The sequence below is a fragment of the Cygnus olor genome, chromosome 2 (genome assembly GCF_009769625.2).
Source record: "Cygnus olor isolate bCygOlo1 chromosome 2, bCygOlo1.pri.v2, whole genome shotgun sequence".
Taxonomy (NCBI): domain Eukaryota; kingdom Metazoa; phylum Chordata; class Aves; order Anseriformes; family Anatidae; genus Cygnus; species Cygnus olor.
Genome location: NC_049170.1, coordinates 58,387,580 through 58,413,247, shown reverse-complemented (window position 1 = coordinate 58,413,247; position 25,668 = coordinate 58,387,580). Strand labels below are relative to the sequence as shown.

Sequence of the window (25,668 nt, the reverse complement as noted above, 5' to 3'; positions counted from 1 at the left end):
AAGAATGCTCAGGAATCAAAGAATGGAAAAGTGAAGATCATCCAGAAAAACAACCTGCAGAGGTAATTAAGAGCCTGAGGAGAGTGAAATCTCTGCATTCAACATGACATTAAGAGGACAGCAGAGAGTTTGAAACCAATGCAGGTAATCCTACAAATGATGTATCTACAGCTATCTGATAAGCAACATCTATAGATCAAAATGCAGTACTCGAAGACTACCAGTAAGCAGGCCAAAGCCACATGACTAATTAACTGCAGACAAGAGACTCAGCCAGGACCCGATGCTCAGAAATAATGTGCGGTCCTGGAAGCTCTAACCGATGAAAGTAAAAATGCTTCCAGTAGCTAAGAGGAGCTTCTTTTTTATTTATTTTTTGTGTACCACATTTTACAATTGTTTGAAAAATCCTAAGTTCTGTTAGCACCACCTGTCTTAAACCATGCCAAGCTATAGATTGCCGGTAAGATTAGAATTAGAAAGCGGTTGATGTGATAAAAGACCCTAATTTATCTAATTGGAGCTGTATATTCTAAAGGCCAGTGGTATCAATAATCCTGAACTGACAATAACAAAGATTTGTCAGCCCTTAAAAGCCTTAAATCTATACAGCAGACAGAAGCTATAGATTTCCTAGCACTTAATACAGTTTTAACAGCTTAATGATTAACTTACAATTAATTACTTCATGTTCAGTGTCCAGTATGTTTGTCAGGTTCATGTCTATAAGCAGTTTGTCGGAGCCTAAGTACTGGTCTACCTACACTGTAACCCCAAAGGAATAACCTCTGCAATTGCACACGTCAGACACCTTAGACATCAATGTCAAAGCTGGGATTTGACCTAACCACCAGGCATCTTTATCCTGCACCCAAGACAGACTATGCTCCCGAAGATCCACTACTTCCTTTCATTGAGCTGTTCAAACAACTCAGGGGGATAGCTTGATGAAGACAAATAACACTGCCATGCTCTGAGTCAAAGGGTGTTTTGCTTTGTGATTTAATTGCCGAATGGGCTGAACGGAGAAGTACAACAAGAAGAGCTATTAGAAGAAAAAGAAATTAAAAAAAAAAAAGTTTCAGTAACTTGACAGTGTAATCAGTCCTTCACATCTCTGCCTTGCATTTTCTCTGGTTCCTTAGCTCATGAATTCCTTCAGCTCAGACCTCTTTCACCATCATGCCACACATTTTATTTTTTCTACTTACTTTACATACCATACCTGAATTATTCGTGGCATCATCACTGTAGGGAAACACAGAAAAATGCCTCCTTATCTCTCTTTCTACCTGCAGGATGTGCCAAGCAACGTCCCTTTCCTAAGCAGCTGATTTCTTCCCAGAAGTGAGCAGGCTGGTGCTGGAGTAGGGTTACTCTGTACCACTTCACCTCTTCTCTCTGAGCCTCCTGTGAATGGGGAGGGAATATACAGGTGACAGACGAATTTTTCTCATAACCCAAGGTAAAAAGCTTTCTGAAGACAAGGCAGTTGGTAGTTCTCATATATGTTATCAAACCAAGTTTAAATCATGCCTACAAACCCACCTAGTCTTGACCTATGAGATAATGTAGATTGCACCTTCTCCTTTGCTTTCACTGATTTTATGTAATGGAAGGAGCTAATCAAGGGTAGTTAAGGGCAGGCTGGTCTTTTATAGAGAAAATCAGGCTCAGAGGTGAGTAGGGACTGAGCAGAAGTTTCTTTTAACCTAGAAAAATCTGTCAGACAACATTTATCAGTGATTCCATTATATTACATATATATATATATATATATATAAAAATGGTATTAATTTCTCATACGTGTATTTTTATGCAAGAAGAGTGAAATGTTAAGTTCATCAGGTAACTCCGAAACCAAGGATAGTAATGCCTTGTGACATCCATTTCACGGCTGGACTCATCATTAGCTTCTGATCAGGATTACAGCTCTTACAGATCCAGAGCAGGTATCGTTACTCCAGCAGCATAAACCCAGGAAAACAAGACAAAACAAACAAACAAACACACACTAATTATTTATGCTTATGAAATACATAAGAAATCAGCTTCTCAGCTGCAAGCAATAAGGAGAAGTCTGTTGACTACACTTGACAAACTGTAGTATTACAAACACCAGTACCAAACAGCTGCTGGGCACTTAAAAAATGAATTTTACAAAGGTATGCCAGATTTCACTCAGATGATGTGCCACAAATTTGCTAGAAGTGGGATACACAATCCAGTTGATAGCATTATCAGGATAGCAGGGTGTCCACACATTAAGACAGATGCAAGGTTCAAAGTGCAATTTGCAGATAATCATTTGGGCAAGATTATTTCATACTTGACTAATTTAGCTAACAACTTCAGAAAGGTTCTAATTAAAAAATACCAGGGGCTATCACTTGCTGCCAAAATTTATAGAGATGCTGCCGTTGAAATATTTCCATCTAATTATTAAAGAAAGCCTTTGGCCTGGTCAGGAATTGGAGAACAGACACAAACTTGGTGTAGCGTTAGCAAAACTCACTCTTGAAACTTCCTAAATCTGATTACTTCGACATTTTTAACTGTTTTACAACACTGTTAACTCCATGATTAGGAGGAAGTGACATCTGGGTAATAAAGGCATCAGAAAGTATTAGATCCTTAGGTACTTATTTTTTAAACAAACACAATCTTGCAGGCTTCTGTTCTTTTCTGCAATGATGCAAGTAATTGATTTTTATCTTCCTGAGAAAGGAAGTGAAAGAAATGAGATTTACAAGTATTTCATCGGCCCTTCCAATTGCAACTGTTACTGATGGTGCTAAGAAATTACTGGCTATTTTGTGATGAATAGCTGCTGGATATATTTGTGCCAATTAAATGGAAGACTCCCCACATTCTTTCAATGAATAAAGACTTGGATAAATGAACAAAGTGGTAGGATAAATAAGCGGATCTTAGTATTTGTTGTGCAGGGTCACATAAAACTCACTAAGACTGCTGCAGGCTGGGACACCATTGAGAAAGGCCTACGGCTTCCTCATGATGTGAAAAGCAGCTTCTCCCTCTGCTCTCCCTCTGGTGTGATCCAAAGGCTCCTCATTTACACGTCCAGCAGCAGCCTTTGCTGATAAGGAGTAACACAGCACACTTGCACTACAAACTTACTGTCATTCCTTCTTCATGTCCCCAGAAACTCAGGATCCAGATTGCTTATACAAACTGCACGGTGAAAAGTGTTTTTGAGTTGAAACAGAAATAGAGAAACAGAGCAAGAAACCCAAGTTATCCATCCCCCAACAAATAAAGAATTGGAGAGGGGACAGAAAAGTACTGGTGTAGCTTTCCAGGGCCACCACTGGGCCTCCTCCAGAATGTGTGGTTTCTTATTCCCAGGGAATTAAGAGGGAATTAACACTTTAACTGTCAGTGGCCAAACGCTTCACCTCCTGCAGAAGTAGCCAGGAATGTGTGAGGTGGATTATGCACTCAACTACTGACTGAGAAAAACAGCTTCTCTACTGACTAATATTTCCAGGTCATTCTCAAGACATCTCTAAAGCACCTACATTTCAGATGTACTGCATCTCTCCTCTGTGAACAGTAGGTTCCAGTGAGGTTCCTCAGATTCAGCACTTAGAAACTTAAATAGCCAAAAATCATGGCCAAAAATCATAGCCAAAAATGCATTCAAGGTGACATGCAGGCTTCTTAGGTGACATGCAGACTGAAGATTTGTGAAGACACAAAGGAGGAAAGAGAGGTGTTTAAAGTATCTTTAAAAGAGTAGGAAAAATTGTACAGTAAAAAAAAAATAATTCTAGTTTTCCAAAGTTCAAGAACAGTCCCCATAAAACCTTCCCAAACTGATTTTCATTTCTCCTATACCCAAACTCCTCTGCATTTCTTATACTCAAGTTGTCATGTACTTAGAGAACGTTTCTAAGGCAGTTCATTTCCTTTCTGAAGGGTGAAGCTCATGTTGCTAGCATGCCTGAAGCACACAGCTCCTGCACAAATCAGTAACGTGTCTGCTTTGGCACAGGTGCTTGGCAAAATTCAGAAGACCTCAACGGTATTAAGAAATGTGAACCCATAAAAGCTTAATCTGAGCCAAAGGCAAATGTCCTACTTAGTCTGAAAGCAGGAATCAACAGAGGCAGCCAACCAACATTATACAGATGAGAAGAAGAAAGATGGGGAAAAAACAGGGAAAAGTTATTGCTCTTTCCATTGGTAAGAACTTTCATAGAATCATAGAATATCTCGAGTTGGAAGGGACCCATAAGGACCATCGAATTTCTTTTCTATCAACATCCCTTTCAGCTGCTGACTATTACTACCCTGAGAAATTTCTCCTGAACAACACAAGTACAAGGTGCCTTAAAAGATCACAAAAAAAGAAAGTAGTTTTAGTTTACTACATTTGTTAAAAAAAGGAGGGGGAGGGGAGGGGGAGGGGGCGTGTGATATGCTTTACAAACTGAAGTAAGTGCAGGTTTGCCAAAACGAAGTAAAACAAGATCCCATCCTAACAGTTGGACTCTTAATTAATGTTTTGACACTACAGCCTTGCATCATTGAACTCCTTGTTCATGGTTACTGAACAAGCTGGTTGCTCTGTCATCCTGGCTTGAAGCAAACAGGAGCTATGCTCAATACACTTGAAAAGATGCTTTGCTTGCACTTTTTGTTGCTCCTTCTGTATTTCTGATACGATTGAGTCTTATGTGTAATACATGCAACCACTGCATATTTTTGAAAGCTACTTTTAAATGTCTGAATGCACACCAAGCACCTGAAAAAAATGTTTCTGCTGATATAAAATACTTTTCTGCTATGAAAAGAAAGATATCACTTCATTTTCAATCAAACTTTGGCCTTTGGAAAACAACAAAAACATTTTAAGGTTAAGAATATATATATATATATTTATTAATCTGGGATGGTAATTAGTATTCACTGACATGGTATGAAGGGGACCAGGCCTGTATCTTCAGTTGCCATTTACCAGAGCACCATTCAGAGGAAGCATTCTGACCCACTGTATCTTAACATTATTTTTGTTTGATGAACCCATAAACTATGGGAGAATGATATTGACTGGTATAAAAAACAAGCCACAAACTTAAAAAGTGGCAAAACTAAAACAAAGAATTGAGAAATGGCTAAAAATGAGAAATCACAGCCATCAGTGGCAGCTGCACTAAACAAAAACAAAATATTGCAAGTATTGTATCGGAGAACTATTAAGTATTTGATTTTTCTCTCTCTACCTCTCAGATGTAAACAGCTGACAGAGGCACGTCTATCCTCCGTTAACTTCTCTATATTGCTTTTGCTATCTAGAAACTTTATCTTCAGACATGTTTAGTCTGAAGTATCATTTAGAGATATCATCTTAATATATTGCCTTTTTTTCTGTCACATTACATATATCATTAAGGGCATACAGACACAAATTTTCCAAGTGTTCTCACTCCTCAGGTCTTTCAAATGAAATTGAATATAGACTTTGTTTAAAAGGTCATCTTTAAAATTATACACAATAAATCTAGCACTGATAAAATATATTTTAGTTGCACTCCTCTCTCACTCCCACATTTCATCTCTATTGAATATTAAGCAGCACAAATCAAAGGATAGGGCTTGTTGACTGCTTCAGACTAGCAACATTTTCTTTCGCAACCAAGGAAATTAAAAGCTGATCTAGTGACATTTCAATAATTAATGATGCTAACCTGAAGACATGGACCACAAACACTTTGTCATCTTCTTCCAAACCCCGAATCTTAGCTATAATTTCTTCTAACATTAATTCCCTATTTATGATGTTCTTCTGCATCTGCACAGCTACTGAGGAGGGAAATCATCTTTCTTCCCATCATAAATCACGCAGATGTGCTTATCAAGTCCAAACAGAGACTCGGGAACATTTAGGAGAATGAAAAGCCAAAAATAAATTTTAAATGTCAGAAACACATAGATATTCCAAAGGTTTCTCAAGATATAAATTAATCCTACATATTTATGATAACATAAAATTAAGAAATAAAAGGTCCCATATAGTTTTGCATTTTCTAAAGACTGAATTTTATAGCCACTTAGTCATCTAACAACACCAACGGTCAAATAATGGATCATCAGCATGACTTTAGTCAACGGTATTACTGTGCTGTCTTGCAGAACCTGGTGAGGTATCTGCCTGCAGGCTCTTCTGTACAAGAATGTCCCTCAACACCCTCCCATGCCACAGTCTGCCTTTCTACCCTGGCTCTTCCTTCTCTGCACCGCTCCCTTGTTTGGGCTGTAGATCTCACACTGCTGTGTAATCTTTGTTCTCACTCTAGTATGTCTATTTTCCATCCCAGAGCATGCCCAGATACCCTCTGTCCACAGTGGCCTGTCTTCCTTGAGTGTCACCTTCCTGCTGTTTTCTTAGTCTTCAGTTTTTCCTTTGCTATCTCTCAGGATAACCATTTTTTTCTCAAAGCCACAAAGGCAAGTTAGATGCTGTCCCCACAGGCTACTCTGTTGAAATAATCCATCTTTCCCAAAAACTCCCCTTGGGAAGCAACTGATCTCTTGCCTTGCTTCCTTCCAGTTCAAACGCTGCCTTGTGCCATGGCTGTTTGAAGGAATTTGGTGACCCTGGGCGGTGCTGGTTGTGCCTGCCTCCCACCCACCTACCTCAGCTTGGTTCCTGCTGGCTGTCACAGGATGGGAAAGAGACCACTCAGTAAGACCGTGTATCCCAACCCATTTTCCCTGTGGCCATAGAACTGCCAGGATCAACACAACAAAGTGTTTAATTCTAGGGCTGCAGGGGCCCCTCATGGGCAACACTTCTGAAAGCAAAAAAACTAGGCTGCCAGCTCTCTCCCCTCCAGCACGCAGAGGGCACACTTCCCTGCCGAAGCCTGTCAGCACCATCCAAAAAAGCCTGAGCAGGAGCAGGTACTTTGCTCTTCCCATATGCCCGGGGATTGAGCAGATGCAGGGTAGGGAAAAAGCGGTAACCTCCTGTAGGGAAACAAGGAAGCCTGGAGGCACGTTCAGTCAGAGTTACTACTCTGTCTTCCTTGCAGCACTCAGCAATTGCACCCATGCAATCTCAGCCCACAGAATGTGATCTTCCTCTCATGCTGAAGACCGAGTATTTTCCCCTCTCCAGGGGATCTCTCACCATGTTTGCTCCAAGAGCCGGCAGCACTCTGGCTCTCTGTGGGCTGCTGTGGGACCTACCTGGGGCAGGCAGGCAGGGTAGAATATGAGAGGCTGAAGCAGACACTTCCCCCACTGCCCTTGCTAAACGTTGGCATAGGTGTCCAGAGCCATGGATGTTATACAATAGTCTAATGTGACAACAGTTAAAAAGTACAGCAGGTATTTATCTTTCGTGTCCTCTAAAGAACAAGAAACAGAAACCACAAATCAAAGTAAGCAAATAAGCAAAGTAAAACTATCATCAAAATAATTCTCTCATCCTTGGATCGTATAGAAAGATGCAAGAAAACAAGGGGCATTGTTTCTGTTTATGCAAAATAAATATCCAGAAGCAAATCAGCATAAGCACATTACAATATAGGATAACAGCTATCTTTTTCTATTGAGAGAATGGTTATTTATGGTTCAGGTATTGCCATAAATGCAGACTTGAAAATTGCCATGCGCAAGCACAACACTTACTTCCCCAACCTTCCAAGGAACATAAAGAAGTAGAAACAAAATACCTTGGTAATAGTGTTGTTTTCAAAGAAAAAATAGACGTCTGGGAGATAAAAACTTTTTCACATTTTCTGTAAATGTAGATCACTCTTTGTAAATACGTATAGAAAAGTAACATACCCCAAAGACTAAGTTTGAAGAACAATAAAATAGTTCAAGGGCTATAAAAAAAAAAAATCCCTTTTCAGAAATCAGAAATCTTCCTCTCCCCCAGGCTGCTGAAATACAAACCTGCAGCCTGGCAGGGAAAGAAAAGAGCTCATAGTGGGAGGGAGAGGACAGCTGGGAAAGAGGACAGCTGATACCTTCTGCCCCATCACCGACAACCCATGGTAACAAAACCCACACAACAAAGCCCATGACAACACAGCCATGTTATTAAGCCACGCAATATGTGTCAAGATTCTCCAGAACATTTCTCCACAGGAAAAACAATTTAAAATAAGGAATTTGTGCAAGGGAAAGGTCTATTTTAGCAAATGTTTTTTAATCAAAACCTAATCCAACCAGAAGTCTAGGTGATGAATTGCTTCATACACATATCGTTTTGATTAAGCTTAATTTCTATGGTCCACAGCAAGGATCATCACGCAGCACAGTTGGAAACAGGAATCTCCTCTGCTGTTAAAGTCTCTAGCATTATCTGTGACACTGAAGGAAAAAGAAACGGAACAAAACCAAAAAGGTCTGCACATGCTGACATTTCATTCAGAGCACTGGCAACCTGCTCTGCTCATGTGCTCACTGGGCCTGTCAGACCCTCATCTGCTGTCCTTATGAATCCTCCTCTCCCTCAGTGGTAACACTGCACATCTTGCAGATGGAAAACCAGCCTCAAAACCAAGAGAGGAATGATACGCATATTTGTTGTGGAGGCCTGACTCTGTGATCTTACCCTGCTGCTATGCCAATGGAAAATGTCCAGCTGAATTTGGCTACCAGAATTAGGGCCCCATCTGAGGCACAGTGCTACAGGAAGGCTGAATCAAAGCAAAATACCATTCAAACACAGGCCTTTGGAGAAAACTTAAAGAGGAACTCATAGCAATAACCTTCCAAAGAGAAAGCTTACTTTTGAAGGAGATAGCAAAACTGAGGGACCTACTCTGCGGGCAAAGACAAGGAAGGCTGCTGTCAATCCATTCAATATCCAACTACCCCTTTCTGTGGTGACATGGTACCTTATCTGTCATGAAGCTTGTCAGCAAAAAGTTAAGCCCTGAAACCATTTTGTATACGTTTAAACCCAAGAGTTAGTTGAGATCAGCTAAGTAATCGCCTTATCTGGCAGCAGTCTTTCTGATTCTGGCTGCAAAAAACCCACAGCCTGAGTGATGAATAATTAGTAAGCTTAGGTACTCAATCTACATATATACTACTGTGGCAGGCAGCTAGGTACAGAGTTCTAGATTTAAATTAATAATATTTAAATCAAATAATAATGAACACTGTTATCTGTGTTCTTCATCTGCCACATGATCTGATTTGCCTACCAAAAAGGCAGAAAGGACGGACTCACTTTGGGCAAACAACCTTTTTTACCCTCCCACAAGGAAGACAAGCATTATACATCATGCCTGTCGAGCTCAACTGTAAAAAAGCTTTTTTATTAAGCACCATGCTGCACATTCCTCTATACAAACAAGCCACAGGAGTTGACGTTTTTAGTGTTGAACTCCTGTAGGGTGTGATGGCCACAAATCAATAGATGTCTGAATCACAGGCAAGATTTCCATGGTATTTATTTTTTCCCCTTCCTTTCTCTGAACAGCATTTGTTACAGGTGTAGTGGTACCACCTTCCCTGTACTTCACGCTACGAGGCTCTTAGATCCCTTAGGTGTCTAAAGTGGTTTGCAAACAGTGATGAAAAAACAGATGACAGAGGGGTATAGGATTTACATCCTTCCCTTCCCTTCCCTTCCCTTCCCTTCCCTTCCCCTTCCCCTTCCCCTTCCCCTTCCCCTTCCCCTTCCCCTTCCCCTTCCCCTTCCCCTTCCCCTTCCCCTTCCCCTTCCCCATTCCTCACACCCCCCCCCCACCCGCCGCCATTTTGTGCCCAGCCCCGCCGGGGAGGGGCGCGGCCTCCCGCCCGTCGCACCCGGTGACGTCACGCTGGCTGTATCGCGACGTGGCCTTCGCTGGCGGAGCAACCGGTAATGGCGGCGCGAGGGGCCTGAAGGGGCCTGGGGGAACCTGAGGGGACCGGGGTGCGGCGGGCAGTCTTTTAAAGGCCGGTTAGGCTGGGTTTCACGTTGCCGCCAGCCCTCAGATATCTGGTATTAACTGCTCCTGGGGCTCCCTTCATTCAAACGGTCTCGCTTTCGCCATACGTGGCACCAGCTCTGCTAAATCTGTCTGTTTCTGCAGGTAGGTGACCATGGATCAGGTAATGCAGTTCGTGGAGCCCAGCCGGCAGTTTGTGAAGGACTCGATACGGCTGGTCAAAAGGTGCACTAAGCCTGACAGGAAAGGTAAAGCGGGACGCAGTGCTTATTTTCTCCTATACTTTAATGTGTCACATATGTGAGTGGTTTTGTTTAATTTGTTCTGAGTGTTTCTCAACTGATTTTTTTTTCTTCTGCGCCTTTCCATAAGGTATTACAGAGAGTGTATAAATATAAGGAACATGTCAGTGATTGTTCATAGAGGTGGTAGCTAGGTTACTTTATTTGTGGCCACAGGATTAAGTTTACTGATGCTTTTTGAGGTCGATCAGCAAGGGATTTCATGCGTTGTCAGATAGGCAGGGTTCTTAGCGGCTGCTGACCACCTTACTCCACTTCATGATTCACATTTTAAAATAAATGAACATATCATTTATATACTGTACTGTTGTGGGGACTTAAGATAGTGTCTTTGTGTGACAAACATAATTGCAGCTTTTCCATTTTTGATTATGTACTGAGGACTATTGCCGGGGCCTGTAGAGGAATGAAAGAACAATAATGGAATAAACGCATCATGAGTTGTTATGGACTGTGGATCTATCCAATTCTACTTACTGCTTTGAAAAAAAAAACAGATTAGTTCTATGCTTTGTGGGAAGCAGCATCATTTCTCTTAATAATATCGTCTGTCTTCTGAAAAAATGTGCTTGTTTCTGAATTTTAATGCTGTTTGTTCTTGAACTGCTTCCAGTGTTAACACGACCACTTTCTAAAGACAGCTCTCTCCTGGGGTCACTAGTGAACATCTCCTGTATGCCATATGCTAGGCTTCCTAAACTGAATTTTCTCTTTGTTTTTGCAGAGTTCCAGAAGATTGCAATGGCAACAGCGATAGGCTTTGCAATAATGGGATTTATTGGCTTCTTTGTCAAATTGATCCATATCCCAATCAACAACATTATTGTGTAAGTAAATATGAAACTTCAAATTGCCAAGTTTTGCATTCATTTTTACCTGATTGATTTTAAACAAAGAGTTAGAGAACCAGTACAGGATCCATGTTGCTTTAGTATCTTGTGCATTTCACGTTTTACTATAATATGACAGGTATTGGTAGGTAAATGTTCAAAGAGCTTGCTGAGGAAGTAGATCGTTAATTTTGGGTTCACAGCATACTGCAAAATATTAGATCCATAGTTCTGTAGCTTTTTTTATTCCAGTATCTGCTTCAAAAATGAACGTCAAATATTTTTGATTTCCAGTTTTTCGGTGTATTTTAACCTGTAGAACAACTACCTTATTTGGATATTGCATACTCTTACTGTTTCCAGTTTGTAATTTGTGAATTCAGAATAAATGCATGGAGGGAAAGATAAAGAAAACTGTGATTATTTTGGAAGATGGCAGTGCACTGAACAAAGTACTCTTTCATTTGCTAAGTGCCAGAGATATGTTTGGAACTCTTGTTTTTTGTGTAATACCATAAAATATCTTTTGAGATGGATGTTGCAGCGTGAAAAATTTCACCCTTAGATTTGATTGGCAGCTGTGGTACTTGCATACTAATGGCACCAGTTGAAACTTCTCAGATTCTTCAGAGCTGACGTCATCCCTTTTCTAACTGTGTTTTCTAACCTGTGTGAAACAGGTAAAATACTGTTCTGGGACTGTGAAACATGGTTAACTTAGGCCTCTAAGAATTGTCCTGTAAGCAAAGGCAAATGTTTGAAAATAGGAGACAAGATAAGTTGTAATGGTAGTACCTTCCTAACAAGACAATGTAGGGAGACTAAATTAGACTTCAGATGAGATCACTTGAAGGTACTTTGTTAGTTGAAACTGATTATTCTGTTCTCTCAACAGAGGCGGCTGAATGGAACAAGACATCGTGAGGAACAAGACAGTGTGACATTTGCTGCAAAGATTTCACAGCTTTGTAACTTGTTCACTATTAAACAGTTTTGGGTTTTCACACATTGTTGATGTCTTACTTCTCTTTCAAAGTGTACATAATCTTACTTACCTACAGTGCTTTTTAAAAATAAATAAATAAAAAAAAACATTTCTTGTTACAGTTGAATGAACAATCCAAGTAGGAACAGAATAATTCAAGTAGGAAGGAACCTTGAGACACCCGTGGTCCAACCTCCTGCTTAAAGCTGGGTCAGCACTGCATTCTGATGAGGTTGCTCAGGGCTTTGTCTTGTTGCGTCTTGAAAAACTCCAAGGGTGGAAATTGTACAGCTTGTCTTCAGAAGCTGTCTGAATGCTTAATTTTTCTTTTAGTAGACACTATTGTTCAGCAAAAGTAGGCAGTGAGAAAACATCATTACTGTAACCTCTCAAGTGGTGACTCAAAAGTCTATCAGCTGGAATTGTTGTCGTTACTTTCTAGAATCACCATCATTACCCCTAATTCCTTTCTGCATTTGAAATTCCTATTAGGTTATATTATGTACTTGACCAGAAAAAATCCCATTAAAAAAACCAACAAACTTGCATTGCTGACACTATGCTGATGGCAGAATTAAGGAAGCAAAACTTGGTCACTAGGATGTGCAGTCTGAGTTTAATTTAGTTTTCAGAGATATTAAGCAGTCTTTGAGACACTCAACCACCAAGTTGTTCAGACTGCTGGACAGGATGTATATCCTTACTGATTGGTTTTGGATACTGGTTCTGTCAGACGACTGCACATAGAATTGTAAAGGCCTCTGCATGTATTGACCAAGTGATTTCAGTTATTAAATGACTGAATACTCCAATTTAAAAACTGAACCTGCAGAAATTGGTAGATGCAATGCACTTCATACTGAGAGCAAGAAACGTGTATTTCACTCCAAAAACCTTGCTGTAAATATTTGGTAATTGTAGAAGTTACAGTGCTATTTTGTGTTACAGATTTTAAAATCGGTTAGTATTGTGAAATCCAATATTGGTATTGCAGCAAAACTAAAGCTGCTTCAGTGGACACACAAGTAGAAAGTTTCAACTATTACTCTAATTGAGTAATCTTCACCAGCAACTGTTTGTTAGAAATAGGGAAAGAAAAATAGTTGAGATTAATTATGCTTCATGTTATCACATTTTCATAATGAAGTTATACTACGTGCAAATGTTTACCATATTTTATTTTGGTAATGGGGGAAAATAGTTTAATGTTGGGATAAAATACATTGTAAAAATATCCAAACTAGCAAATTAGCAGTTCTTTGCATCCACTTCTGCTTGCAATCATATGCAGTGGCAGCATGTCTTCTGATCAAGTAGTGAGGTACTGGAATGAAGTACTCAGTTGTTACTCATCTTGATTTGGTCGTAAGTGACTTTTATTTATTTCAGGCCTGCTTTCCATTCAGTACATAAGATCAGTGTTTGCTTATTCCTTTAGGAACAGTTTTAGTCTTGATTCAGAGAAATTTGAAATTTTGCAGAAATGTGAGTTGGATGAGAAAAGGCAGCTGTAGTTCATCTTATGTTTTGATAGCCATTGTCCACAGCAAAGGCTTGTCTGTCTCGATGGTCACAATCCCAGAGTTGTCATAGGTATTGGAAGTACTGACGAGCGTTCCAAACTTCAGCACCCGGTTAGCTACAAAAAAATAAGAGGCTTAGTGGTACCCATGAAACAAAAGCATTTTTGCACATTTATTGTTGGAAAGACTGCTGGTCCCACAAAGACGTAATCAAATAGCTGAGTAAATCTAATGTAGATGAATAATATCTAAAATAGATGTTTATATTAAATATTAATTGTGGTGTAACATTCTTCATGTCCCTGTTCGGGCACCATTTGTGGCATAATGACCACACAGACACCAGGGTTCTTTAAGGATCAGTAACTTCTATTACTTTATTGAGGACATAGCTGCCACTTTTTTACTAAGGACATCCTCATGCCCTCATCGTTAAGAGTTTGATGTTATCACCAACCATGGGGCTTGTCGGCCCCCATGGCCATACTCCCACAATTAATTTAAAATATTAAATATTTATTATAAGGTTTGTATGAAACACTATCAGATGACTTGTGCAACGAAATGATACTTAATCCCTAAATGATCATTTTGAGTTTACAGCAGATTATTACAAGAACAAATAGTTGAATGTTCCCCAGAATTTCACATCTGTAAATTTGTATTTCATTAGCTCAACTCAAGTACAGTTCTAGACAAGGTATTTCAAGTAAAATGTAGCAGAGGGTCTTACTGCAGTTCCAAACATGAGATTTGCTTTAGCTCAGCAGCAAGCCTACCATATTTCAAAATGTGAACAGTTCTAGAGCAGAGGCTGGCAGCTAGTGGTATTATTTAACAACTTTGCTTTGCAGTTAAGTGACTTACATGCCCTGTTAACGACAGTAGTGAGGTAGGTGTCCATCTGCATTAGAAACCAAGTGGCATTACTCTATGACAAATAGCTAATGTCACTTCTAAGGGAGATTAACGCTGCCAGCAATGCAGTTGTAGAAGTTTCAAACAATTGTTCTGTACTGTTTTAGCTGAAGTTTTAAGGGTTGCATAGGCTTCCTACAAAGATAAAAACTGGCCCCCAAACAAAATAATGCAATTTAAGCTTTATCCTCCATTTCCATGCTTTTGGAGAAAATGTGCTTGTGTTTTGCAAATATATGAACTTTTTGAACACGAATATATACCCCAAAGGCATGCTAAGGCTAGTCAGTTCTGTATTAGTTCTTGCTCATGTAAAGGTTCACAACAGGAACTCCAAAACTGTCCTTTCTTTTGGTCTGTAAAACAATCCAAATGATAGGTGCCAGGTGGTGATCAAGAAGCGTGCAAAGCAACTTAAGTTCTATTTTGGGATTTGTACAGGACGAAGATAAATTTTCCAATTGTGGATATGAACACGGGCTACAACAACTCCTGTGCAGCAATGTAATAACACAAGGCATGCTATGATGTCCACCAGTTGCTGTAAATGACATGGGGAGTTGACCCTGCCAGGATGTATGGCTTGAAAATGACAGACAGTCTGACAAAGGGCAGGGAACACAACATGGTTCAGTGTGTCTTGTGCCAAATCTGCACTTGCCTGTACTCGTTCCTGCTCCCACTCTAGTTACTGGCCTGAAATGCACTGAAGAAGTGGTTTCAGCTGCTAGACAAATGCGGTTGAAAGGAGAGAACAGCATCTGAGTTTCAGTGCTGCTTTAAACTGAAGATTCCTGCCATTTGAGTATCTTGGGAGTATGGAGCATAGCTGCAATGCAGTGCAGAAGATCAGCAAGGAGAAAAAAAAAATAAAAAAAAATGAAGTGCTTTACTAGCTAATTATGTACCTAAAATTAAGCTGCTAGATTCTGTCAGGATGATTTTGGACACGCATTGGCTCTAGGCAGGGTACTAGACAAATGGCAGGACAAATGAGTTCTGGTGTTTGCCTTCAGATGAGACAGCAGACGCTGACAGGGCTGAGCCATGCTACAAGCTGATGCCCTGGACAAGGCTCCCAGAGAAGCTGGATTTCACCCTTCACAGATAAGCAGGTCGTTTAATGAAGATGAGCTCACACATGGGCAGGGTTCCCCATGTAAAAATACTGCCAAAACACTACTGTTCTAAGGACTGAATTTAATACTGACTGGAAACATCCATAACTTGGTGTTTAGTTTAAAATATTTGTTGACACAGGAAAAAAAACCAAACATTTGTGGTTGCTGCATAGTGAAGCTTGAAGGGAAGGAAATCCCCAAACTGTGTGGAGACACACAGTTATTCTTACTCTTCTTTTGTATAAACCCACTCATTTAGTGTCATTTATTGCTTCTTGCTCAAGACTATCAGAATAATTCTTCCTGTTACAGCTTTGCATATGAAATAACAGCTTTGTAGAAGGCGAGAATTAAGAACGTGGCAGCTTAATGAAACAAAATCTAAAGCAGAATTTCCTCATGCATAAAATGAAGTGAAAATCCTGCTTTTTAAATAAAAAGTTCTTCCCCACTAGATGGAGCTTGTTATCTTTACCAGATTTTCTTCTGCGCAAGAATCACGGTTTGAAATGCTGAAGTGAAAAATGCAAAGACTATAAACAGTGCTGTTGATTCACATTGCTCAAATGGACAAATTCCAATTACTTGGTTTCACAACCAGCCAACATCTCAACTAACATAATTAAAAATGCATGCTTTCCTTTCAATAAATGAACAGTAATTAATGTGAAAAACTAGGTTTAAACCAGTAAAGGAAATAACAAGATGTACATACCTACTGCTTCTAGGAAAACTTCCTACTGTGCCATGCATTATGATATGAAGTTTACAAGGTCAAAGAAGTGAGAAGTTCTATCAGTTCATACCTGAGCCATTCCTTTTTTTTTTAATAGCTTTTGGTCCAACTTGTTAAGTCCTAGCAAGAGCTTATGCCTTGGGAAAAACCTATTACCGAAAAAACATTCTTGCTGTTGAGGTTATTTTTCTCAAATGCCTTCCAAAGAAAACAACCTTTTTTATGTCTAATAATTAGTATTTATAGTCTTGATGGGTATCAGAAATTATTTTAATAATAGATTTCAGATTGTGATTTATTTTTTATTTTTAATCTCAAACTGGAAAATACCTGGGATGTTTAGAATCCTCTAAATAAAAGACATTTTATTTTGGATCATTGAAAATGTTCTTTTAGACAAAGAATGGTATTTTTTTTAATGAGAAATTTTGACTGCTGATTTCAATGAAAATAATAAGAATGTTTCAGCAAAAACAACAAATTCCCTCCCCCCCCATCTTCCAGCAGCATAAGACACTTTTTCCCCTGAAATTCTCCTTAGTGCTTTGGTTCCAATTGAACTGGTTAGTGATAATAAAGTGTTTGTGAGAAAAATACTCGACCCAGCTCTTCCAGTATAGCTGTACTGTTTTTCACTGCTCTCCATCCATAAAGTTAGCATGTCTTAGTGGCACTGAGTCTAGGTGGCCGTGCCTTCAAGGAAAGCAGCGGGGATTACATGAGTACATAACTAAGTAATAGTTCTGAAGTCTGACAGCTCTGGAGTTTAGAACTAAAAACAAATGCTATTCCTGCCTTCTTGGGAAAAAAAAAAAAAGTTTAGAACCAGGATACAAGTTTTTATGGTGTACTCCATGTTCTTATAGTATCAAAAGATTCTTATTTCTGATGGATTGCAATGTTATCACTAATTCAGACCTACATATGGTCTATGGTCATGGGCAGGACTTATTTTGATGTGGAAGTGAAGGAAGGTTTTTCTAGCCGCTACTATTATGTATAGCAGGTGGTTGAATCTGTCAGGGCTTGAAAATGTTAGAAATAATTTAAAGAAATATGAAGGCTCATAGATGAGCTTCCCAAAGGAGCATAATTACGAAGATCGTATTTCTTAGATGTCCCTTTTGCTGACCAAATTATATGATAAAGGAGGAGGCTTCATTAATCCTGAGAGTGCCCACTTCCGCTATTTTATACTATTTTATAGCTAGTCTTTTGATACTTTTTTTTTTTTTAATACACGATACTGACGATGCAATGTGGAAAATGTTAATCTCAGATGAAAGACTGTGAAAGCTGAAAAAATCTCACGGTTGCCAGAACATCTGGAAATGTGAACCAAATGTACTCTATAAGTAATCAAGCTGTATATATATGTGTGTGTGTGTGTGTGTATAGAGATATATTTATATACATTTGTGTATGTATATAACAGACATGTATATAAATACATGTATATAAATACATTTATATATATATAAAACAAACAAATCTCAAAACTAAAAATACATTTATAAAACTCTTACCATGATTGTATCTCTACCATGGTGGGAGTTTTACTTTTTAGTTGTCAGTGCTGAAATGAGACCTAAGCTCACTGCCAGCTGATGTGTCCACTGCTGCACTGCATGCTTTCAGCCTGGAAACTGAGCAAATACCACGGACTCTAATTACAGCTAGGTTTGGCCTTGCAGTGTTAGGTGCTGCAAAAACACTAACTCTCAATATCAGGTTACTCCTCAATAACTGTATTCATGATCTAGTAGACTTGTAAACATTATTTGTATGACTTCATTGTATCATTTAAGGCACTTCCAGAAAACAAACAAACAAAATATTAAGGACAAATACACATCTTACAAGCTGCACTGGAGCATGACTTGAGGGGGGCATACACAGAGAAAAAATTTTTTCTTACACATAGCATATGTGGCAAAAGCAAATCATGTCATTAATTTGAAAGGCTTAATTGAATGAGCAGGCCCTCTGGTTATTCCTACATCTGTACCAAAAACACATTTGGCTCTGGACAGCCAACGGGCACCTAATGGACATGTTTAGAGAGGAACTTATGAGAGCTCAGTCTTCCTGTCAGTCATGCCTGATGTCTTTCTCCAAAGACATTTAGGCAAATGGAAGCCTTTTGGAAACCCCTGGAATGCAGTCTGACATAATAATGCAGGCATATCATAAAGGTCCCCACTTCATAGAATTTCAGCAATAATTCAGGGTCCTACTGCTGTGACCAAAGTGTTTGACAGCAAAACACCCTCACAAGAAGTCTAACACAGACAGATATTGTGATATCTACACTACGCTTCCTTTTCTCAACCGTATGTCTCAATTACTTTCTGAAATATGTAAAGTCACACCTTGCTGATTTTCATCACTGAAAATAAAAATAGGTACAGGAATACAAGCAGATTGCCACTCCTGGCATGGATGTTTGGAATATCAAAATAATTAAATATTAATTAAAAGCCTTATTATAATGAATGTAATCCTTTTCCCCCTACGCAAACGCTGCATTAAAATGATAGAAAATTAAGATCAATAAGCTGAAACACAACTTAAAGTGAAATATTGAATTACCATTTGGTATCCTATTATAGTTTATCTGGAGAGGATTTCCCTGAAGTTCTGTGTTAGGAGCAAAAATCTGCATTTAAATGGGATGCATTAGTAATGCATGAGCTAGTGCTTTGCAGGTCACCATGTGTCTGTGGAACAGCAGCATTAATTTTGCTGTGTATAAATAAATAAATAAATAAATAGCTTATAGCTTTTTATAGCTGGTTTTCCTTTCATTCCTCCTAGTTTTACACTTGTGATTAGACTGACTTCACTGGAATTAATCTTGGTTTACACCGATGTATACAAAGGAAAAATTGGGTCCTTGATCTCTGTGCAGTGTGAACTGCAGAACTGGAAGTTGCAAATAGCAGTAATTTACAATAAAACATGAACTATTTTCAACGCTAACACAACACACAAGTGCCACGAAGGCTGGCCAAGTCTACTGGGAGGGGACAGGGCCAGGCTGAGTTTTGTGTAAGTGGAGATTGCATTCGGCAATTTTTATAACTGCTGTAACTTCTGGTAACTGTTTCTGTTGCACAGAACAATGGTTTTGTAATCTCACCAGATCCATAGAGTGAGCTCACAAAAGCACAACGGCTGGCTGGCCCACAAATACCCAATTCCCCAGGTTCAGGTACTGGCAAAGAATCCCAGCCAGGGGCTCCAGAGCACAGGCTGCCTCGCTGCATGTCGGTGGGAATGCAGGAGATGACAACAAAAGCACTTACTGTCAAGCCTTAACTATTTCATTTGAAAAGAGAAAATATGTTAACAGAATTACATGTTCTACCCTGGATAGAAACCACCCATGCTGGGTGAGCCTTCAGAAATGCAGATGGTTGTCAGAAGTTTTCACATTTACTTCCAGCAGACTTTTCCAGCTTTGTAATCATGGTGGTACTGTAAGAATAGCTAGAACTCCTACTGTCACATCACCTGCTTGGGAGCAATTTAAAATGATAAGCTGATAAAGATTAAGGTGAGGAATAGAGTGCTTCCATACTAGTGTTGCTGCTGCAACTACTGCTTCCCCAAAATTGACAGGAATGGTCGATAGCTGCAGGAAGTTTCCATGCCTATTATCAGCATTTTAGCACTACTAAGGAGATGTGTTCCAGTCTTTGGTTAAAATCAGACTTTAGACTCTTTAACATAATTACAGTGGCCTAGAAAGTCCGACATGGAAACTGTATAAACTATTTTCAATAGTGTCTTTCCTGTCTCGACATAATAAATCTGTACCGATCCTACAGCAGTAAAAGTGATTTACCAAAGATGTAAGTATAAAGAGAGTCAGGGAACAAGCCGGTCCGGAGGATTATTTTGCTAAGCTAAAGGCAAACCCAGGCTTAGGAAGTAATGTAAAAAATTTAGTTTAGCCAGTAAGAATCAGAATGTTTACTTCATTTTTGATGCTTTCCAGTAAGTTTGTATAATGTCTGTCAAACTACTTAGAGCTCTGAGGGGCTGTACAAGTGACAGGTACTATTATTAATAGCGTTCGAGCAGTGAAGAAACAGCTGAAGAAATAAAATACAGCTTCAGTTTGACAGTCACTACTGTAGAGATCTTGCATATAATCTAGACAAAATAACTTGTTGCTATTTTGGTCCTTCTCTACTTTGTGTTGTAAGATGCTCTTCTGAGAAAAAGACGCTGCTCTTCTGAGAAAAAGGGGCAAGAGCAATGTTGAGATGCATCAGCTAATGAGTTGTCTCAGTTCTAAACTACTCCATAAGACATTCCATAGACACATCGTGCTATTACCCTGCCATGCTTTACAGATGTCACTTAGTCACGCAAAGCTCGGGATGGGTACAACAATCTGGTACAACACTAAACAATGAGATTAGCTAAAAACAATGGCGATCTGTCTTGGCACTTAGATCTGAAGCTCTGGTTTGACATGACTGCAAAGAGCCTAAAAATGCTTGCTGTTTTGAATGCAGTTATGCTGCCAAGTTGATATGATGCATCTAATAGTGAAATCTACTGCATTTGCTACAGGAAGGTAACCACACAATTCTAGCAGATGACTACATGAAATGCTGTAGCAGTGAAATTCCCTCTATATTCCTCATGATCTTGCTGTTGGAGACAGGGCTGACAGACAGGGGAGGAAGACGGAGAAGCAATCTCTTCCTGACCTGATGCTCAGGGCTAGTAAACAGTAGACTGTGTCTGTGAGCTTAGGCTTCAGAACAACTTGACTCCAGAAAAGCTTTTCAACATACCAGATCCTGATCCTGATCAACATCTTGCCTCTAGCTACAGTAATTTTCTAGCACTTCACAATAACATGAAAAAAAAAACCACACCATCTCACAGAGACCAATCTATCCTTCAATGGGTTCAAGTGTGTTATTAGTTAATCAGAACACATAAATTATTTTTCTCTTCTATTCTTCAGAACCCTGATAAATCCAGCCACATTTATTTATAAATTAAGAAGAACAGGCAGGTAGAGAGGATTTTAAAACACATGCATAATATAGTCAATCAGCTTCTGTATGGTACTGTTGTTCCCATTCTCTGTAAAAACATTTGTGCAGATAGAGTGATTATTTCTGTAACATCCAAACTGGGCCTGTGGCTGAAATGTGGGTATATGGATTTGGTCAGTAAATATTTACACAGCTTGGGTTAAATGGGGATCTTGCTCAAACACTCCACAGAGGAGAACAACAGCAGTGCCATAACACTGCACAATGGTTTCAGCCAGTCGACCTCCTCTACTGCCTACCAGTGCATAGGAAGAGTTCCCAAAGTCAAGTCTGCCATCAAATTTGGCACAACTCTGCTTCCTTTCTCCATGGTGTGGATGCAATTTGCCTAAGAGAGTTGATCTAAAGCCAGTCCCTAGCCAGCCCTGAAAAATGAATTTAAGCAGGCTAGCTTCTCATCTTTATCACCGCTGCCAGTGCTAGCTCAGATCAATATCCTGAGTCCTGTTCTCATGCACAAGTTGCTCTGTCACTGGGCTGCAGTGCCAAAATTAAATTAAATTAAATTTGACAATACTCTGTAAAGGCTCCATCCTTCCACCAGCTTCTGCAGCATTTTGGAGGGGCAGGAAGCAGAGCAGCCCAACAGCAGCTGGCTGGAACCAGTACTCCTGGTAAAACAAAGGTGGCAATGCTACAATAGCGAAGGTCAAAGTAAATCTTTTGAACTCTGGGAGGGGTTCAACATACTGCCGATTTAACCCCATTCCCCAGTTCCGGACTCCACCTGACCCAATCCAGCCCATATCTGCCCAGGTCAGACTCCTGGGTGGCCACCCAGAGCCACGTGCATGCTGCTCGATGGCAGCCAACTCCTGCTCACCCATTGCAGAGTTTCATGCCCCCACCCCGAGACCTCATGTCAATCAAGCTGCCAGACCACGCACTGTTAAGCACTATTAAACTGCGCCACAACCCGGGATCTCGTGCTCAGAGAGCACGCTTGCCTTCATCTCTTAGCACTGGTCAGGGTGCAAGAGGATGATACCTTCGGCATGCCCTGTCCCACTGAATCCCAGGACAGCTGGTGGCACAACGGCTGGTGAAGAGCAAGGCCACCTCCGATCTTGCATGCAAGCAGCAGCCCCTCTTAGCTATTAGCACTTTATTGCAAATAACCGACTTTGATCAAATTAAATCCCTGACAAATAATTTTATTATGCAAGCTTTAATAGCGAATGCCACCATTTCCTAAAAGAGTTTTTATGGAAATATGATATTGCATTTACATGGAAAAATGAAAAGAACAAACTAGAGTATTCATCCTTGTGCACAAAAGGCATCATCAATAAAGCAGCTGTGCTTTTGTCTAAAACATTTCTGTGGAAGTGAGTAATTATTATTTAAAAAAACCCACACTGATCTGCTACTGACAGCTCACAAGGTACACGTTCATCTACTTGCTCTCCCTGACAGATGATCTATTCTGAGCACAGGTGACTAACTAATAAAGCCTATTATACTTCTAATAGAAAAGTAATTCCATTTATCTTTACCCTTCCTGGCACCACTGCTTCCTTTCACTGCATCAGGGTGGGATGTGGTAAGAGGCTTCTAAAATGAGGTTATTTTCACCCCTACAATTGCTGTGCATTACTTAGAATTTTAGACTGTTTTGCTTTCTTCAGGAGAAACAATTAGACACAGATAATATCACCCTAAGGATCAAGCAAAAGCAATTATTTCTGTTAGAAAATGTCCCCCTAGATCTGCGCATGAACAAGTAAGCTTTTTGATTTTTAATTTTATTACTTTGTCTTTCTGTTAAACAAATAATTAATATGATTACTAACACCCTATGTACCTCTAATGTCTATACTATTTCAATTATAAAGCCATTACTGACGGTTATTAATTCTATTCCATTTATCTTCAAACTTGCATGGTAAACTTAGAACTTTGTTGACATTCATGGAGCTGCAGCTACTCCAAACTCACTCATAGGCAATCCAGCAAACTGTATCTGCTGTCATCCCCTGAGACAGAACATGAAATCCAACAGGAGACATGGTTTTTAGTTCAGAGTCACTGAGTTGGATTAGACGGCTCTCCATTCCCTCAAAAAAATAAAGGATTTCACTGAAATAGTGTTGCCCAGTCTGTGTTAGCAATCTTCTGTCTAAGCTACAAAGTCTTTTCAATTTTTTTTTTTAGTTTTTATTTTTTAATTTTTCTAATTTCCAACAAAACTATAACACAGCAAAGCCTATCTGAGCTAGTAATACCTGCTTCTTCCACTTTACCCACCATTAGAGCACTTGGCTTCAAGAAGGATGTGCCTGCCTCGTATATGAATCAGTCAGATTATGCACATATGGCTCATTTACAGTCTTCTTTTTGGATGCAAGATTCAGTTTTGTTGTCAATGCTGCAAATACAAACAGCTTCTGTATAGAGGTTTGTCCACGTAATTAAAAAAGGAAGATTCATTATTAAAGACAAGTCCTAAGTCTCACTGACTGTCAAAGACTTCATTCAAGTGGAAAACTAGCTACTGAGGATCCTTTAGTTTGTTGTGCTCTCTGAAAAAGTCTGATCGATTTCAAATAATGATTTCCAATAAGAACAATGTTCTTAGTCTTGGTGTGCTTCCTCCTCCTGACCTTTGGAAAGCCTTTTTTTTTTTTTTTTTCCTTCCCTCCTCCTTTTTACAAACTGGCTAGTAATTCATCCTCTACATTCAGAAATGTGTCCAAGCCCTGTGATTGTTGAGGATTCAGTAGTTTTGGGTACATTCTCTCTTGCTTCCTCTCCTCTAGGGAATGCTGCCTTTGCAGGGCTAGGCTATACTTTCTGCCTAGGCGGAGTGGAAATAAAGGCTTCTGCATTAATCACGCAGCCCTCTGTCAGGCACTGCCCAGGCCAGGCAATGTAAGCTCTTGACCCTCAAACGCAGAGGCCAAATGCACCACTAAATTAACGTAGTACACTGTGCAAAGACATTAAAGTTTTAACAGTGCAATTGATTCGGTGTAGTTCAACTTTCAAACACATTGGTCCAAATGGATTACAACAGTTGCACCATGGCACAGTGATGCATGTCAGTGGGCTCTCAAATTTTACTGTACGGAGGACATGACATTGGCTTTTAACTTAACAATAAACCACCCCCAACACACTGTGAGAAATGTGAAGGAAAAGGAATTACAAGTCCAGTAGTTGCATGTAAAATAAAGGGCTAAGCCTACTGCATTATAGCTTGTCTACTTCTGCCAACACTAACCAATTTCTAGCACTTGGGGTTGAAAGATCTTGACAGCTACAATTGCCAAGGAAGGAAATACATCCTCAGACAGACTTTTTTCAGGTTACAGTGAGTTTCCATAAAGTAAATCTGATTTATAGTCTAGGATGTTCCTTATCTCACCTGATATTACTGTCATCTTCAAACATTTGTCATTCCTCACTAATTATCAGTGTCTGAGGGGTGTTGTAGAAGAAGCATTCCTATCAATAGCTAAGAAAATCACCTTTCTGAATTTTATTTTGAGCTCAAAATCAAATTTACTAAAAATGATTGGATCTTAGCTGACATTGACCGTTTGGTGTACTCAGCATTTTCCACTCCTGTTATGTAGTCACTTCACAAAACATATGAAGACTTTCACTACATATTAAGTATCTGACTGATGGTTTAAAGCCACCAGATGTGTTTTTTTTTCTTTTTTTTTCCCCTATTATTATTTTGCAAATAGGGAAAATTTTACTGAAAGCAATATTATCTCAGATGGAAATTTTGCTAAAAGTCACTTCAAAACATTTATGTCACTTCAAGAAACAATGGTAGCAGCTTAATTTCCTCAAGTTCATATATTTCTTAATAGTTGTATTGCATTTATGTGGCAAGGGTTTGGTAGTGGGGGGCCACAGGGGTGGCCTCTGTGAGAAGAGTCCAGCAGCTGCCCCATGTCAGATCAGAACCAGCTCCAGCCGGCTCCAAAGGGACCCCGTGGAGAGGCCCCTGGTGGAGCAGGCTGTCCCCCTGCAGCCCATGGGTCCCACGTGGAGCAGATCTCCATGCTGCAGCCCGTGGAGGAGCCCCTGGTGGAGCAGGTGGATGTGGCCTGGAGGAGGCTGCAGCCCATGGAGAGCCCCCGCAGGAGCAGGCCCCAGGCCGGAGCTGCAGCCCGTGGAGAGGAGCCCACGCAGGAGCAGGGGGTCTGGGGGAGCTGCCGCCCGTGGGGGACCTGTGCTGGAGCAGTTTGCTCCTGACGGATGGACCCCGAGGTATGGAGCCATGTGG

The 25,668-nt window shown here is 39.9% G+C and overlaps 2 protein-coding genes across 25 annotated transcripts in view; one reads left to right on the top strand and one right to left on the bottom strand.

Annotated features, from left to right (window-relative positions):
• The first annotated feature begins 9,693 nt into the window (after positions 1–9,693).
• On the top strand, positions 9,694–12,062 carry SEC61G (SEC61 translocon subunit gamma). 2 transcript variants are annotated; one of them, XM_040547212.1, is made up of 4 exons: positions 9,694–9,856; positions 10,071–10,174; positions 10,953–11,055; positions 11,954–12,062. In XM_040547212.1, the coding sequence occupies exons 2-4, from the start codon at positions 10,081–10,083 to the stop codon at positions 11,961–11,963; spliced, it is 207 nt and encodes a 68-aa protein (XP_040403146.1). In that variant the 5' UTR covers positions 9,694–9,856; positions 10,071–10,080; the 3' UTR covers positions 11,964–12,062. The 2 variants fall into 2 exon arrangements, with proteins under 2 accessions (XP_040403146.1, XP_040403147.1); XM_040547213.1 differs by having other exon boundaries at positions 9,844–9,979.
• A 1,144-nt stretch (positions 12,063–13,206) lies between these two features.
• The window catches only part of TPK1 (thiamin pyrophosphokinase 1), a 324,434-nt gene continuing 311,972 nt past the window's right edge, over positions 13,207–25,668 (bottom strand). For all 23 annotated transcript variants that reach the window (XM_040547189.1, XM_040547200.1, XM_040547187.1 and 20 more), the window contains one exon: positions 13,207–13,682. In XM_040547189.1, the coding sequence (XP_040403123.1) occupies positions 13,564–13,682 (119 nt within the window). In that variant the 3' untranslated portion in view covers positions 13,207–13,563. The remainder of the gene's footprint in view (positions 13,683–25,668) is intronic.

Bases quoted from the DNA above. Each gene is read 5' to 3' on its own strand.
- SEC61G (XM_040547212.1), top strand. From the start codon at position 10,081: ATGGATCAGGTAATGCAGTTCGTGGAGCCCAGCCGGCAGTTTGTGAAG. The intron at 10,175-10,952 runs GTAAAGCGGGAC...TTGTTTTTGCAG, and splicing joins CACTAAGCCTGACAGGAAAG to AGTTCCAGAAGATTGCAATG.